Source organism: Lampetra fluviatilis, chromosome 21, assembly GCF_964198595.1.
Source record: "Lampetra fluviatilis chromosome 21, kcLamFluv1.1, whole genome shotgun sequence".
Lineage (NCBI taxonomy): Eukaryota > Metazoa > Chordata > Hyperoartia > Petromyzontiformes > Petromyzontidae > Lampetra > Lampetra fluviatilis.
The window spans coordinates 2,545,536-2,558,834 of NC_136295.1; the positions used below are offsets into that span (position 1 = coordinate 2,545,536).

The 13,299-nt window shown below is 47.6% G+C and overlaps 1 protein-coding gene across 4 annotated transcripts in view; it reads left to right on the plus strand.

Annotated features, from left to right (window-relative positions):
• Positions 1-13,299, plus strand: part of LOC144938132 (phosphatidylinositol 5-phosphate 4-kinase type-2 alpha-like) — a 203,688-nt gene that overhangs the window by 148,066 nt on the left and 42,323 nt on the right. For all 4 annotated transcript variants that reach the window (XM_078865847.1, XM_078865848.1, XM_078865849.1 and 1 more), the window contains one exon: positions 8,805-8,951. In XM_078865847.1, coding sequence (XP_078721973.1) covers positions 8,805-8,951 — 147 coding nt within the window. The remainder of the gene's footprint in view (positions 1-8,804; positions 8,952-13,299) is intronic.

Consider the following 13,299-nt stretch of genomic DNA (forward strand, 5'->3'; position numbering starts at 1 on the left):
GTTTTTCATTCACATAATTGGTTTGTGCCTCTAACATGGTTGTTATTTATTGCCGAAATAACTTGACTTTTGGCTCGGTAAGATGAGGCCCGTAACGGCAGCCCATGTATGGCGATGTTAATCATCATCGGCATTGTCAGCCACTGTTGGATGAAGGCTTCCTCCTGTTGTTGCCGTCGAGCGATGCAATGCAGTCCGTCTCGCTGCTGCGAATCAGCTGGTCTCTCACGTGGTGCAGCCTCGTGTAGGCGCAGCGGCGGTAACACGCATGCTTCACAGCGAGAAGCACATGGGTGAGATTCCCGACTCGAGCGCTTTTTATGTTCTCCGCCCTGTTCTGCATGAGTTTCCTCCAATTACAAAAAAAGCATACAATGTGCTCTTGCAACGCGTGTTTTCATAACGCCAATTGGATATAATGTGATGAATGTATCAGGGAACACTTTATAACACGGATTCGAATTGAATATAACGAGATTCACAGACCTTGGATCATATAATCAGCCTCGCAGCAGCGGCTTTTGGCTAGCCATCGAAGACGGTCAATGCGTCGCACGCTCTCAGATGCGCATCTTCGGCCATCTGGAACGCGCTCCTCCTTCTGATATTAGGAAGCTATGCACTTTGAAATAATCTAAATTGACAAAATAATTTCTTCAGAACTGCTTTTTCTGTTCAGTTTGTTGTCCTTCCCCCGCACCTCCAGTTAGCACGGTTGGTTATGTACGATGTGAAAGAAGTTCGGCAAACATACGTACATGATCCAACACTACCCACACCGCTGATTCACAGGTAATCTCAGAATCAGAATTCTGATTCCCCAAAACTTTCCACAGAGCCTATTAAATGGCTTAATAACCTCGACATCCACACACATAATATGACGTTGCTTACTTCACCTTGCTGTACAAAACAAGTTGGATTCAGGTAGTAAAAATCGGGTATATATTTATATTTTTAAAAGAGCTCCCAATGGGGTCCATTGAGTGAACAAGATGCCCACTTTCTGTGTCGGATGCCTCGAAGAACGGGCCATGTACGTACGTTGAACTTATTTCGCACCGTACGTAGCCAACCATGCTAATCGGAGGTGTGGGGGGGGGGAGTAAGGACAATATGCATGTACGAGTCGCACGTTGTGGGGATTCTTGTTATAGTTGTGTCAGAAGGAGTGGTGGTATTTCCTCTGCTGTGTGTGTGTGTGACATCCGTCCTCGTGGCATGCCGGATTGGTCCAGCTGTGTGTGGCAATACTGCTCTTTGCTAATCAAACACGATCAGTCAGAAGCAGTCTCACCGTGCATTCACGCGTATGACTTAATTAAACGCCTACAACTATTTGTTTTCAGGTTTCCTATGTACTATACGTATGTACGTTGAACTTCTTTCACATTTCTCATTGAGTTCATTTATTCACACGGTGACATTTGCCAACGTCGGCTGTGCCTTTAGTCCGATTGAATGCAATTCCATATTTCTACGACGGCAACCAGTTCCACGCACATTATTAAACAAAGCGGCACTCCGTTTTAATTATCACCGGGCATTGACACCCCCTTCCCTCCTGCAAGGATTTAAACCCGTGACCTTTTAGTTGTGGGTCAAGCGCGGTGGCACAGCGCTCTGTGTGACCCCCGTGTCCTGCTCCAGTAGACACGGAACGCGTAGCTTTGTCTTGCACGGTGGATGGATCGCTCGTGGGCCTCATGCACAACACATCGTTTAGGAGAAAACGATAATAAAGCCTCGATCCTCCCCACCTCTTTTTTGTTTGCTCGATCTCCCTGCACGCGCGAGGTTAGAGTAATTGCCACAGGATAGCTTTTGTGTTCGTTTTATCCCTGCGTTCTGTGACTGAGATGCACAAATAAAAGCTACATCTATATTTACAAAGACAAAGATCCCCCCCTTATATAGCCTTCACGGACTGTTGTGGCAAGTGCTGTTAGCGAGTAGGACCTATGCAGGCCAGCGCGGTACAGAAGGGGGTGGGTGGCCAACACCATTCCCACCGCGTTTGTCTCCGCAGTGGCAATGTTTACTGCACACCGCACCAGGTACTCATTTGAGGCTGAGTCGACCTAGGGGAGGAGGCCCAAAACAATCGTCATTGGTGTTGGTCGTGAGCAGGAATATAACTCGTGTCACAGCCAGGTTTGTAGCACAGCGAGTTAACCACTACACTACTGCTCCCCACTACATATACAATATAGACACATATACACACTCAGATATACACACAGATATACACACACAGATATAGACACACACAGATATACACACGCAGATATACACACACAGATGTACACACACATATATAAACATGAATAGATGTTTTGCAAAGTGGGGTTCAAAATTGTAACTAGATGCACATGTTGGAGAATTCTGGTTCAGCCAGCGTCTGATAAATGCTCTTTATTTACGCTTTTAAAGCATGTAGCTCACTTCATTATTTAGCGGCTGGAATGTGTAAATATTATGGAGGATAGAGTGCTTGTAAATAGTTCTGTTTAAATGTTATCCAGAGGGAATGGCTTTATTAGGTTCAATTACAGCATGTGATTTCAGGCTCCTACTTAAATTCAGACATACATTTTTAACAAACATTGATTGAATCAAAAGCAACAAAAAACAATTTTGTCAATAATTAAAAGCAGATGACATTACCCCGTTAGGAGTCATGTTTGGTTTGGCACGAGACGGCATGGTGTGGCCCCCACCCGAAACCCGTGGTTTTTTTTGAGATCTGTTAATTTCCACGATGCTTTGTTTAAAACCGTCCGACCTGTGCGTCAGTGTTCCATGCAAGCGTCTTTGCGGTCACCTTAGCTTCAGCGCGCGTTCACATAAGTGTGTGTCTTCAACATGCGCGCAGCATCACTGGTCGCCTTCGACGATGAAAGACCCATTTGTAAAACATTTCTCAGGTGGAGCTAGGGGCAAACGCGTTGCTGAAGATATTTTCTTGGGCCACCCGCCGGTTCGTTGGGACGAGTCGTGACCACTTTGTTCCATCCTTGTCGGTGGCAAAAGCCTCTGCAGTGGGAATAATGACGGCAAGTCTTAGAGGTTTAATAAGAACACAATTTGATGTCTGTCGAGACGTACAACATGCGCGAAATAATTTATATTTGTATTTACTGTATTTGTTATTTTTCGGTGTTGAGCTTACATTTACTAGTTTTGCGGTGGCGAGATGTTAACGACCTCGCCTGGTATGCAGGAGGTCATAGGTTCGATCCCGACCCTAACGCCTGTATATTTGGAGTTTGCGTGTCTCTCTCTCCGTGGTTGTGTGGATTTTTTTTCAGGTCCCTCGGTTTTTCCCTCCCCGTTACAAATCAACACCACGCGTTTAGAGTATTTGGCCGCTATAAATGTCCACGCGATAAGCCACTTCGTTTGTGGCCAAGCCCCTTCTGAAAACGAGCTATTTAGTTCAGTGGGCCTTGCCTGGTAAAATACAAAATCTTTATAGATTAGTTGTTTGCTGGCGTGGGTACCCTGCGATTCCTGTGATTGCCTGGCCTGGTTTGAGTGAGTAGCTAGAGCCGCGGCATCCAGATAAGACAGCGATCGGGCCCCGCATAGCCCAGCCACGGCGCTTGTACATAGTAATGAGACGGCACTGATATCGACTACGGAGACTTCACACGGCCTAACGCCAATCCGGGGTGGAGCGGTGGCGCACTGGTGAGCGCACCGTCAACCTAGCCAGACCTGGGTTCGATTCCTGGCCACGGCTAACATCAATGGCGAGTGACGTTTTGAACCGGCCCTCTTTTCTCACCAACCACTGTGGTCAAATACGTTCAACCAAACCCCGATGACAGACACACCAGGGCGGTGGGGGGGGGGGGCCTTTATCCAGCAGTGGATTTACAAAGGCTCTAGGTTAAACTATAAACTAAAACTATTTTTTATTTTACCGGTTAAGTCTCACTGAGCTGTGTAGCGCTCTTTCAGAAGCGACCTGGCGATCACAAATGATAGCGCACCGAAGTGGCTTATCATCATGTGGACATTTTATAGCAGCCAAATACTCTAAATGCGTGTTGATTCTAAATGTGGAGGGAAAAACTGGAAGAACCGGAGTAAAATCCACGCAGTTGCCGGGATAACATGCCAACTCCAAATATACAGCAGGCATTGTCAGGGTCTGGATCGAACCCATGACCTGTATACCAGCAGAGGTCGTTAACATCATCATCATGACCAATACAGGTTATTAAACATTAATGCTTACCTGTCAACCCATACGGTTTACCCATATTCTTATACAAGGAAATTGTTTTCAGGTCCATACAGCATGCAGCCATTTCAATACGGGCAAAACTCATTTTTAATAAATGTTTGTGTTTCTCCCTTGTGATGGGACTTGTTAGGATAAATGTTAATAATTACAAGGGCACCTGGTGACCAATAAGGTCTGAATTGGTCTGTAATAAGGTAGGCACTGATATGGGGTTCACAGGTATGGTAATGTTGTATTATCGTTGTGGTGTTCAACAAAGTGGTTTTGCATTACATCTGGGACTTTTATTTTGAAATGCATTCAACAAGCCGTCGTGCTGTTCAATGCCTGCAAAGAGGACGGGGACGCCTCGGCACAGGCTGGGAGCCCGGGGATTTGGGCTTTTATTGTGGAGCACACCCAGAGGTGCCCCCAGAGCTCATTGCGATGCAGGGCCCCGTGCGTCCGTTCCGTCGGCCGTTTCATACCGCTAACGCGGAAACGCTTGCCAGAGTGTCACACGTGGGCAACGTTGATACCGTGCGCGCGCGCCGCATTAAATAGGAATGTCATTGTTGTGGTGCCACGTGTGCAGTGACACTTGATTTAGGTGGAATGCGGCAGAACGTGAAATATGGATACCGATTTTAATTTTTTTCATGAGATACGGTTGACGATCCTTCTCTCGACGATGCCCGCCGTAGCGCGTGGCGAAAACTTGAGAGAAGTAATGCACGACCTGTGACCCAACCCGGAAGCCCACACTTGAATTAGCATTGCTGGTTTCACTGTGTAATAATAATAATAATGATTTACATTTGTAAGGAGCATTTAATCCGTAGACCCCAATGCGCCACCGTGTATGGAAAGCAGGAAATAAACAGAACCTGCAAGGTAAACGGCCACAACTAGAGTGGTGAAGGCCAGTTTAAAGAGGTGAGTTTATATTCTGCACTTGCTCTGTTTTACGATTATCGTACAGACACTGCGGTTCCCTTCCCAAAGCTAAACGCTCTGCAATGGAATTGGCCAAACATCCCAAGGCCGGACCGAAAAAACCCACGCATTCATGGGGAAAAAAAACACTCAAATCTCCGCACAGATGGATTCAATCGACTTACTCGACGGCCATCTCCTGGCCACTTTGCAGCCCATTCATTGGGTTTGCAATTCCCCATTTCTGCTGTCCACTGACCCTTCCCTCCAAGGTACCGGTTGATGTTAATGGTAAGATTTCATGTTCACTTTTAAGCGTGTGAACACGCAACACATATTCCATGAGTGTAAACGTGTTTGTTAAAGCTCCGTGTAAAATAATTTTGTGCTCACATACATTTTTAAAAGTTGAGTTCGTTCGTGGTCTTAGCCCAGTCACAAAAAACGTGTCATTAAGTTTGGTGTTGTGCATAATTTGGATAATTTACAGGTCTGAGAATGAAGCGTATCTGTTTGAACACAGCTCTCACTGTGAATGGTGTAGACGGGTGGGGGAATTGCTGCCCCCTAGTGTCAATAAAAAGTCACGTTAATACATCTCAGAAGTACGTATGTATGTTGAACTTTTTTTGCACCGTACGTAGCCAATTGTGCTAATCGGAGGTGCGGGGGAAGGACAACAACACTAAACGCAAAAAGCAGTTCTAAAGAAATGAGTTTTCAATCGAGATTTAAAAGTGCATAGCTCTACAGTGGCTCCCTAATACTGGAAGGCAGAGCGTTCCAGACAGCCGCAGAAGCGCATTTGAAAGCGCGCGATGTAGTGAATAATAATGCAGTTAATAACTCGCACAATATTTCACGGAAGAACACAAAAGCTTTGATCATAAGAGTGCTATTATAATCCAACACCGTGGCATGAATACGGATTGAATCGTAATAATGCCTGTCGTTTATCCAGGAAAGCCTTACGCTGTCTTACGACCCTGTCTCCGGAGGGTACGGCATTGGGTGGCCTTGACCAATTCCATTCCTGAGTGCTTAGTACATGGGAAGAAACTCGGAGCAAACCCTCACCTTCACGGAGATTACACTCGCAGTGCCACACAGATTAGATTCACTTGACTTGCTGCCATCTCTGGCCCTGTCAAAGCCCGCAGGTTTGGGGGTTTGGCAGAACGTGCCATGTTACAGCCGTTAGCACTGCACCCGGTTTTCCGCTCGCTCAATCTGTTCACAAAAGACAATGATCCCACTGTGTAGCCTCAACAGACTGTTGGGGCAAGTGCTGTTCGCGAGCATCTATAGAGGCCGGAATGGCACACGAGAGGGTTGGGTGGCCAGCGTCACGCCCGGCCACCTTTTGTCTCCTGAGTGGCGATGTTTACACACCGCACCAGGTACTCATTCGAGGCTGAGTCGACCTCGTGGAGGCCCAGGACTCGGATCAGATATTCGTCACTGGTGTTGGCCTTGAACCCGGGGATCGAACTTGAGTCGCCGGGATCATAGTGCAGCGCGCTCACCGCTAACACCACCGCTCCGGTCACACGCACTCGCGTCTCTTGAGACAAAAGGAAATGTATTGCTTGACAAATTGTCCGCAACGGACCCACGTCTCAAGCACTTCGTTCACTTCCACAGTTGCGCACGCACAGCCGCCGCCGACGTCGTTACGCCCATACAGCGTCCTTTGAAAGTCCCCTGTGGCGTCGCTGTTGATCTAACGAAGTCGCCCCGGAGTAATCTGAACACTGGGAACCATAAACACTTGTTTTGAATGAGCGCCCCTTGGCATCCTTTCAAATGAACGTGGCATGCCAGACCTTCTTGTTCAGTGCATTAATAAACCTGATAATAATTGTCGTGCTTTGTTAATCCACCGCTGGGTGAAGGCTCACCACACCGTGTTGGTCGTGGAGGTGAGCAGGAGGAGTGATTCAGTTGGCACTCGCCACTTTATGTTTATCCATGGCTGGCAATCAATCTCGGGTTCACTTTTTTCGTACCGTGCGATGCGGTGACCACCGTCTTTGCTCGATGGCTAGCCAGAAGCCACTGCTGCGATGATGACTGGAGTTTGCGTGATGTTTTATGCTCCTTGACGAGATCAGCTAGGTATTGTGGTTCATTTGTGGCAAAGATTTTGTGTGGAATGAGCGCGATCATATAATGTATTCGTTCGGCAACCGGGTCGGGTTTGTCTGCTAAAGGGGTTTGTTTTGTGAGTGTTATCAGTTTGAAAGGCGATGCGTGTTACTACGGAAAAACACATTCCCAACAAGACCCCACCAATTGTTTTAATTTTGTGTGGATGCAGAGGCTCCCTTGGCACTTGTAGCTGGGGTTAGGCCTTTGTGTTTTATTTAACCTGAAAACAATTACGCATTGTTACCGAGTTGCTTCTCTGATGAACTATTCCCATTGTGGGGAAATGTTTCGTAGAGCCAAGTGGTCGCGTTGCCTGGCCAACAAAAATAACAGTGAATGTTCCATATATGACTGTGGCCATAGTGATGGTGAGACTTACATTCAATTGAATGTTAAAAGTCATTGGTGTAGAACATTTTATTCAACAATGAACATTTTAAATATCAATGCAAATGAACAACAGTAGATTTCACATTTCCTTCCTGCGTAAAAAATATACATTGAGTTCATCGTGTGTACGTTTCACAATATCTGCTGTACGCAGGACCCTATGCATTTATGCGCAACCCATTTGTCAATCCACGGCTGGTTGGCTTCTTCGCACGCCACGTGGGTATAATGCCGGTTATTCGTCTACACTTCACCGTGCAGATGAATGTGGGTTGTCGAATGTGGGGAACATAGACGTTGGGAGCACAGTACAGTACAACAGTGGGTGTTTTGTTTTCGCCGCCCTCTGCTGGCGATGTAGTGCTGCAGCAGCCTGTTGCACCTGTTTTTTTCACGGTTGCCCATGTGACCACCAAAATTAAGAAAAAAGATTTTTTTAGCAGGTAAGGCCAAGCGGTCTGGCCACAAATGATAGCTCAACCAAGTAGCTTATCACCTGGCAATGTATGGCAGGCAAATACTCTTAGCGCATGTCGATTGGTGAGCTTTCGTCACAGCGAGGGTAAAGGCGCAGCCCTGCAATAACTCACTCACGCCACTGTTAGTGGAAGGGCCTCCACTTTAGGAAGTTCTAGAGCCCCCTCTAGAAGCTACTTTGGCATACTCTTTCACGCTGGCCAGACCTTATGAAGGATGTGGGAGCACGCACACTTTACCCCACCAACACACACGTATGTGACCTGCCGATCGACTACATAGTGGTCAACCCACCGTTGGGTGGACAGAGGCGGCGTGGGTTTAAGAAACTAGCGCCGTTGTTTCAACTGCCTGCGACTTGTGGATTGCAAGCCGAGTGTGCTAACCATTCCAGCGGCGAAGCATCTCGTTTTAAAGTTTACACCCCGTGTGATGCTCCCCTGTGACACTCTCATGCTATGCTCCCCAGTGATGCTCCCGTGTCATGCCCCCGTGTGCCATGCCCCCGTGTTGTGGTCCCGTGCTGTGCTTCTGTATGACGCTGCTTTGTGACACTCCTGTGTCCTGCGCCCGTGTGACGCTCTCATGTTGTGCTCCCGTGTGTCGCCCCTTCCAGTTCATCGTGGAGTGCCACGGGAACACGCTGCTCCCACAGTTTCTGGGCATGTACCGGCTCACGGTGGACGGCGTGGAGACCTACATGGTGGTGACGCGCAACGTCTTCAGCCAGCGCCTCATCGTGCATCGCAAGTACGACCTCAAGGTGGGTTCGCTGAAGTCGGAGGCGTTGGGGGGGGCTGAGGTGGGGGGGGGCGGTGTGCGTTGCGGCGGAACGCTTTGCTCTCCACGCACGCCGCGCGGAAACAAATGCGGGCGGGAAGAGGGCCGCCCGTCAACAAGAGCGACGACCGCCGTTGAATGGCAATGATGCTTGTAAGAGCGCGTGCAGGTAGTTAACGACGGGGGCGGTGTGTCCATCGGGCCCCGTGAGCCTCACCGCAGCACGCTCCCCGCTGGCTTGGCTTCGGTGCGGCAGACGTTTGCGGTTAATGTTTTGCCGGCTGACCCGTGCGCTATCGCTTTCTCTCCTCTGTCCGTTTCCCCCGATTGCTCTTCTTCCTCTTACCTTTCTCGAGCCTGCCTCTCATTCTCTTCATCACAGCCTGGGGTCACTACGATTGTCTGTATGTACTGTATGTTGAACTTCTTCTGCACCATACATAGCCAACCGCGCTAATTGGAGGTGCGGGGGGTTGTGTTTAGGTGTTGACAATTCGCGCCAGATTCAACGTTCCTTGCCGCATCTCCCTCGCCGTGCCCAACCGCACGGTCATAATTAGTCTCGTGCCTCCGTGTTGCTGTGCGTTCACAGGCGGTGTGATTAGTATTCTCAAGGTAAGTGCTTACCTAATTAAATCTTAAACTTTCGCTCGGGAGAGGCGCGTCTGTGCGGGGTTGCATCAGCCAAGAAGCCTCGGAGCGTTAAGCGGCAATTGGCTTTGGAAGGCAATAAGGAAAGAAACCACGGTAATTTTATTCCAGTGTAATGTTTGATGTTAATTGAATGATGATAATAACTATTTCCTCAAACTTTTAGTATTAAATCTTGACTTAAAGCTTTCGTGGCTGCAGGAATTCATGTTCGTTGGGTCTTTCGGTAAAGTCACGTAGATAGGTTCAAAGAAAATAACCAAAAAATTGCAAAAAAATTACAAGAAAATTACAAAAAAGTACGACTGCATTCAGCAGCTTTTCCTCCTGATGACGATCGCTTGTGTTCTTTTAGTATTTCTTTCATTTGAATGAATGTACAACTATTCAATCGTGTATTTTACAGTTGGTTCCTTGAAAATTTGAAACAAAATTTTCCCAATTCAGATCATTTGTAATGTTTCATTATGCAATCCAGAGGTCGCCGGTTCGGTCGCCCGGCACAGCAGTCGAAACAATGGTGCAAGTTTCTTCAATGCACCTTGCTTGCCTCTGTCCAGCCAGCGCTCATCAATTGGTACCCCAGAGTTCGCCAATCAGCAGGTCGCATACCGGTACTCCCAACCCCCATCGAAGACTGCTGGTCGGCACGGGACAATTGGCCAAATACGAATCACCTTACGAGCCTCCTCTACATGAGGTCCTTTTGCCAAGCGATTCGTCATCATCATCATCACAATCCGTAGGAAGATAGCCCATAGTTGTCTACTGCACATTTTGTCATTTCTTTCCACTCTGCTCTGTATCGTGGCAATATGCACAAGTAGTGGCCACATCTTTCTGGCAACGATCTCTCATGTCGTCGTCGTCTTCATCAAGCCATTCTCTGTGAGGTTTTCCTCTCTTTCCGGTTCCTTCCATTTTTTCCTAACAACACACTTTGATTTTCTTTGTTGTCCATCCTACAAGCGATTGCAGGGCTCTATAGAGCGAGCTGTATACACCGCCCCTTACCGATGTTATGGTCAGAGTTCTGCTCGGTATATTTAAAAATCCGCATTTATTTATTTCGCTGGCCTGTCCGGTTTAGTGAGGTTTTACTGTATTTTCAATGAGAACATTTGCTCCATTTCCTGAACTATTATCCCCTAATACGTTGCAGTCGTGAGTGTAATTATGCTACGCTCAAAAGCATGGTTACAGCAAAAGGTTAAATAATTTGCTTGCATCGTTGGTGTTTGTGTGTGTATATATATAGAGTGGACGAACTCTCAGCTCAATTAAAGGAACCGGGTTGATGGGCTGTGTTGTGCTTGACAACGTCTGTCCTCGCATGCCATGCTTGATGCGATTGGTCGTCGTGGTGACACTCGGGTAATGAATGTGCTGGGCACGCGCTTGCCCCATTAAGCTTAAGCCATTGCACATTCCGTGTCACACCCCGCCATCCAAAGCAGCACTTGGCAGTAATTATTACATTTATTACCTCAGAAATTATGGTGACTGGGAAAGATAGCTTAATTGCCATTTTAAAAAAAGATAATTGCTCCACTTATTTCTCAGCTTTATTTTAAATCGCCCGGGGGCACTTCTCACCGTTCCGAGGATGCGTTAGCGCCAAGTAATTTAAACGACTTAACTCGGGTTGGAGTGACGATTTCTGTTTGAGCTGTAAAGATTTAGTTGAAATGTCTGAATCTCGGGAAGCCAGAAAAAAAAAAAGCAATTGTGAATACGACGTGAGAGCGGTCCGTGTGTGTGGGGCGGGGGGCGGGGAGCCAGCTGCCTCGTCGGTCACAGCAACACAGCCGGCGCTGTTGAGAAGCTGGGTTCGAATCTGGGTTACAGCAGCCCCGTGGTTAAACCAGATTCTCAAGTGTCGCCCGTTTACGGGTTCAGCCCAGTCACCCACGGCTGAACAGAATATTCTCCTTTTAAATTCGTTTAATGCTTCTTGTGAGAAAATATATATTTTTTTAATGTTAGTTTGGCGACCAGAGAACGAATAAGAGGAGGGTGCCTGGCAACGTGGAGTGCCCTCAGTGTGGATAAGAGGCCACTCTCAGGGGACCTTAGAAATGGTTCTGTGATGTTATTTTCTGCGGGCTATTCTCAATGGTGCAGTAATTCACTGATTTGCAAGAGATACGAAGAAACGCGTCATCTCAGTGTGACACCGACCGCATTTTCTGGACTAAAATTGGTGAAAAAGGCAAAGTAATTATATCATCCACACTGTGAATATGAGGGCAAAACGCACACAGGATTTCACAAATATAAATTACCCCACAAGTGGTTGTTGTGTTTCTCGCCCGAGTTGGCGCTTGGCTCGTGTGCTGCGTATCTGTCGCAGTCATGCCAGCTTCACGTTGTTTTTTATTTTACGCCAGTGGTGGCATCTGCGCCGTTCCTGACCAGGGCGCCGCATTGGCAAGATGTTCGTCGTGAATGCGTTCCTGAAAGGCGCGACGACGAATATGGAAATGACGTCAATCAGATTATGAGACCTCCTTGGTCAGTAGCAAGATATAGTAATAGGGTTTTACCCTTTTATCTGGCACCAGAACTGACACCTTTATACAAGGGATCATGTTTGCAATAACCACAACACAAGCAGAGACTAGGCTCCACTGGTGTTGGACCAGATGACACCAAACAATTTCAAGGACAGTGCATATTATCAGAGTTGTCTCTTTTTGTTTGCATTTTGACTGCTTGTGTTGTGGTTATTGCAAACAGGATCCCTTGTATAAAGGATGTCAGTTTTGGTGCCAGATAAAAGGATAAAACCCTATTACGACGTCAATCAGATTGATTTACAGGCTGGTCGCTGGGTGGAGGCGACGGCTGAGAGGCGACGGATAACGAGAAAGGACGGACGACGCTGTCAGCGGACGTGAGTGTTCGGCTTGAGACGACGCATATCGGGTTGCGGCGTTAGCAATAAAGTGGCGACGCATTTGCGAAACGATGTCAGAAAGGGGGAGACGTAAATCGGGGTCTTGGTGTAATTTGCATTGCGTTAGATTAATCCATCGGAATGCCTGACAGACTTTCCCCCATTATCCACGCCCAACCGACTCCCGAACGAGAACGGACGTCGAACCGGCCGTAGCCGCAGCGGACGAGCCGTTGCCTTCACCACCCTCTCCGAAACTGGTTTCCGGCGTAAACACCTAAAAGTTAACACGGCAATGATCAGCATCTCCACCGCTGCCGCCGGTGACACAACGTTTGGCATCACGGCCTGCTGCTCAAGGTCGCGAAAAATCATCAGATGCCATTCTTACTGTTCACCCAATCGACATGATGCTCAGCAACCGTATTCCATACCTGTTAACCCCTTATCAGTGCCCTACCTCATTACAGACCAGCTCAGACCTTATTGGTCACCCCGTGCCCCGTATAAATCTCAACGTTCATCCTAAAAAGTCCCATCACAAGGGAGACACAAACAAATCGACAAAACGTGTTTTTTTGTTCCCCGTAGTGAAACGGCTGTACGACGTATGGACCTGAAAACTCAGTTTCCCTGTACAGGAATACGGGTAAACCGTGTGGGTTGACAGGTATGGTACTGTCAGGGTGAACACCTCGCTGGGTGAACACAGCTGGAAAAGAATGAGGAAAAATGTCCCCCCTCAAGGCTCAGTACGAGCACCATCGCTATTTAACATCTA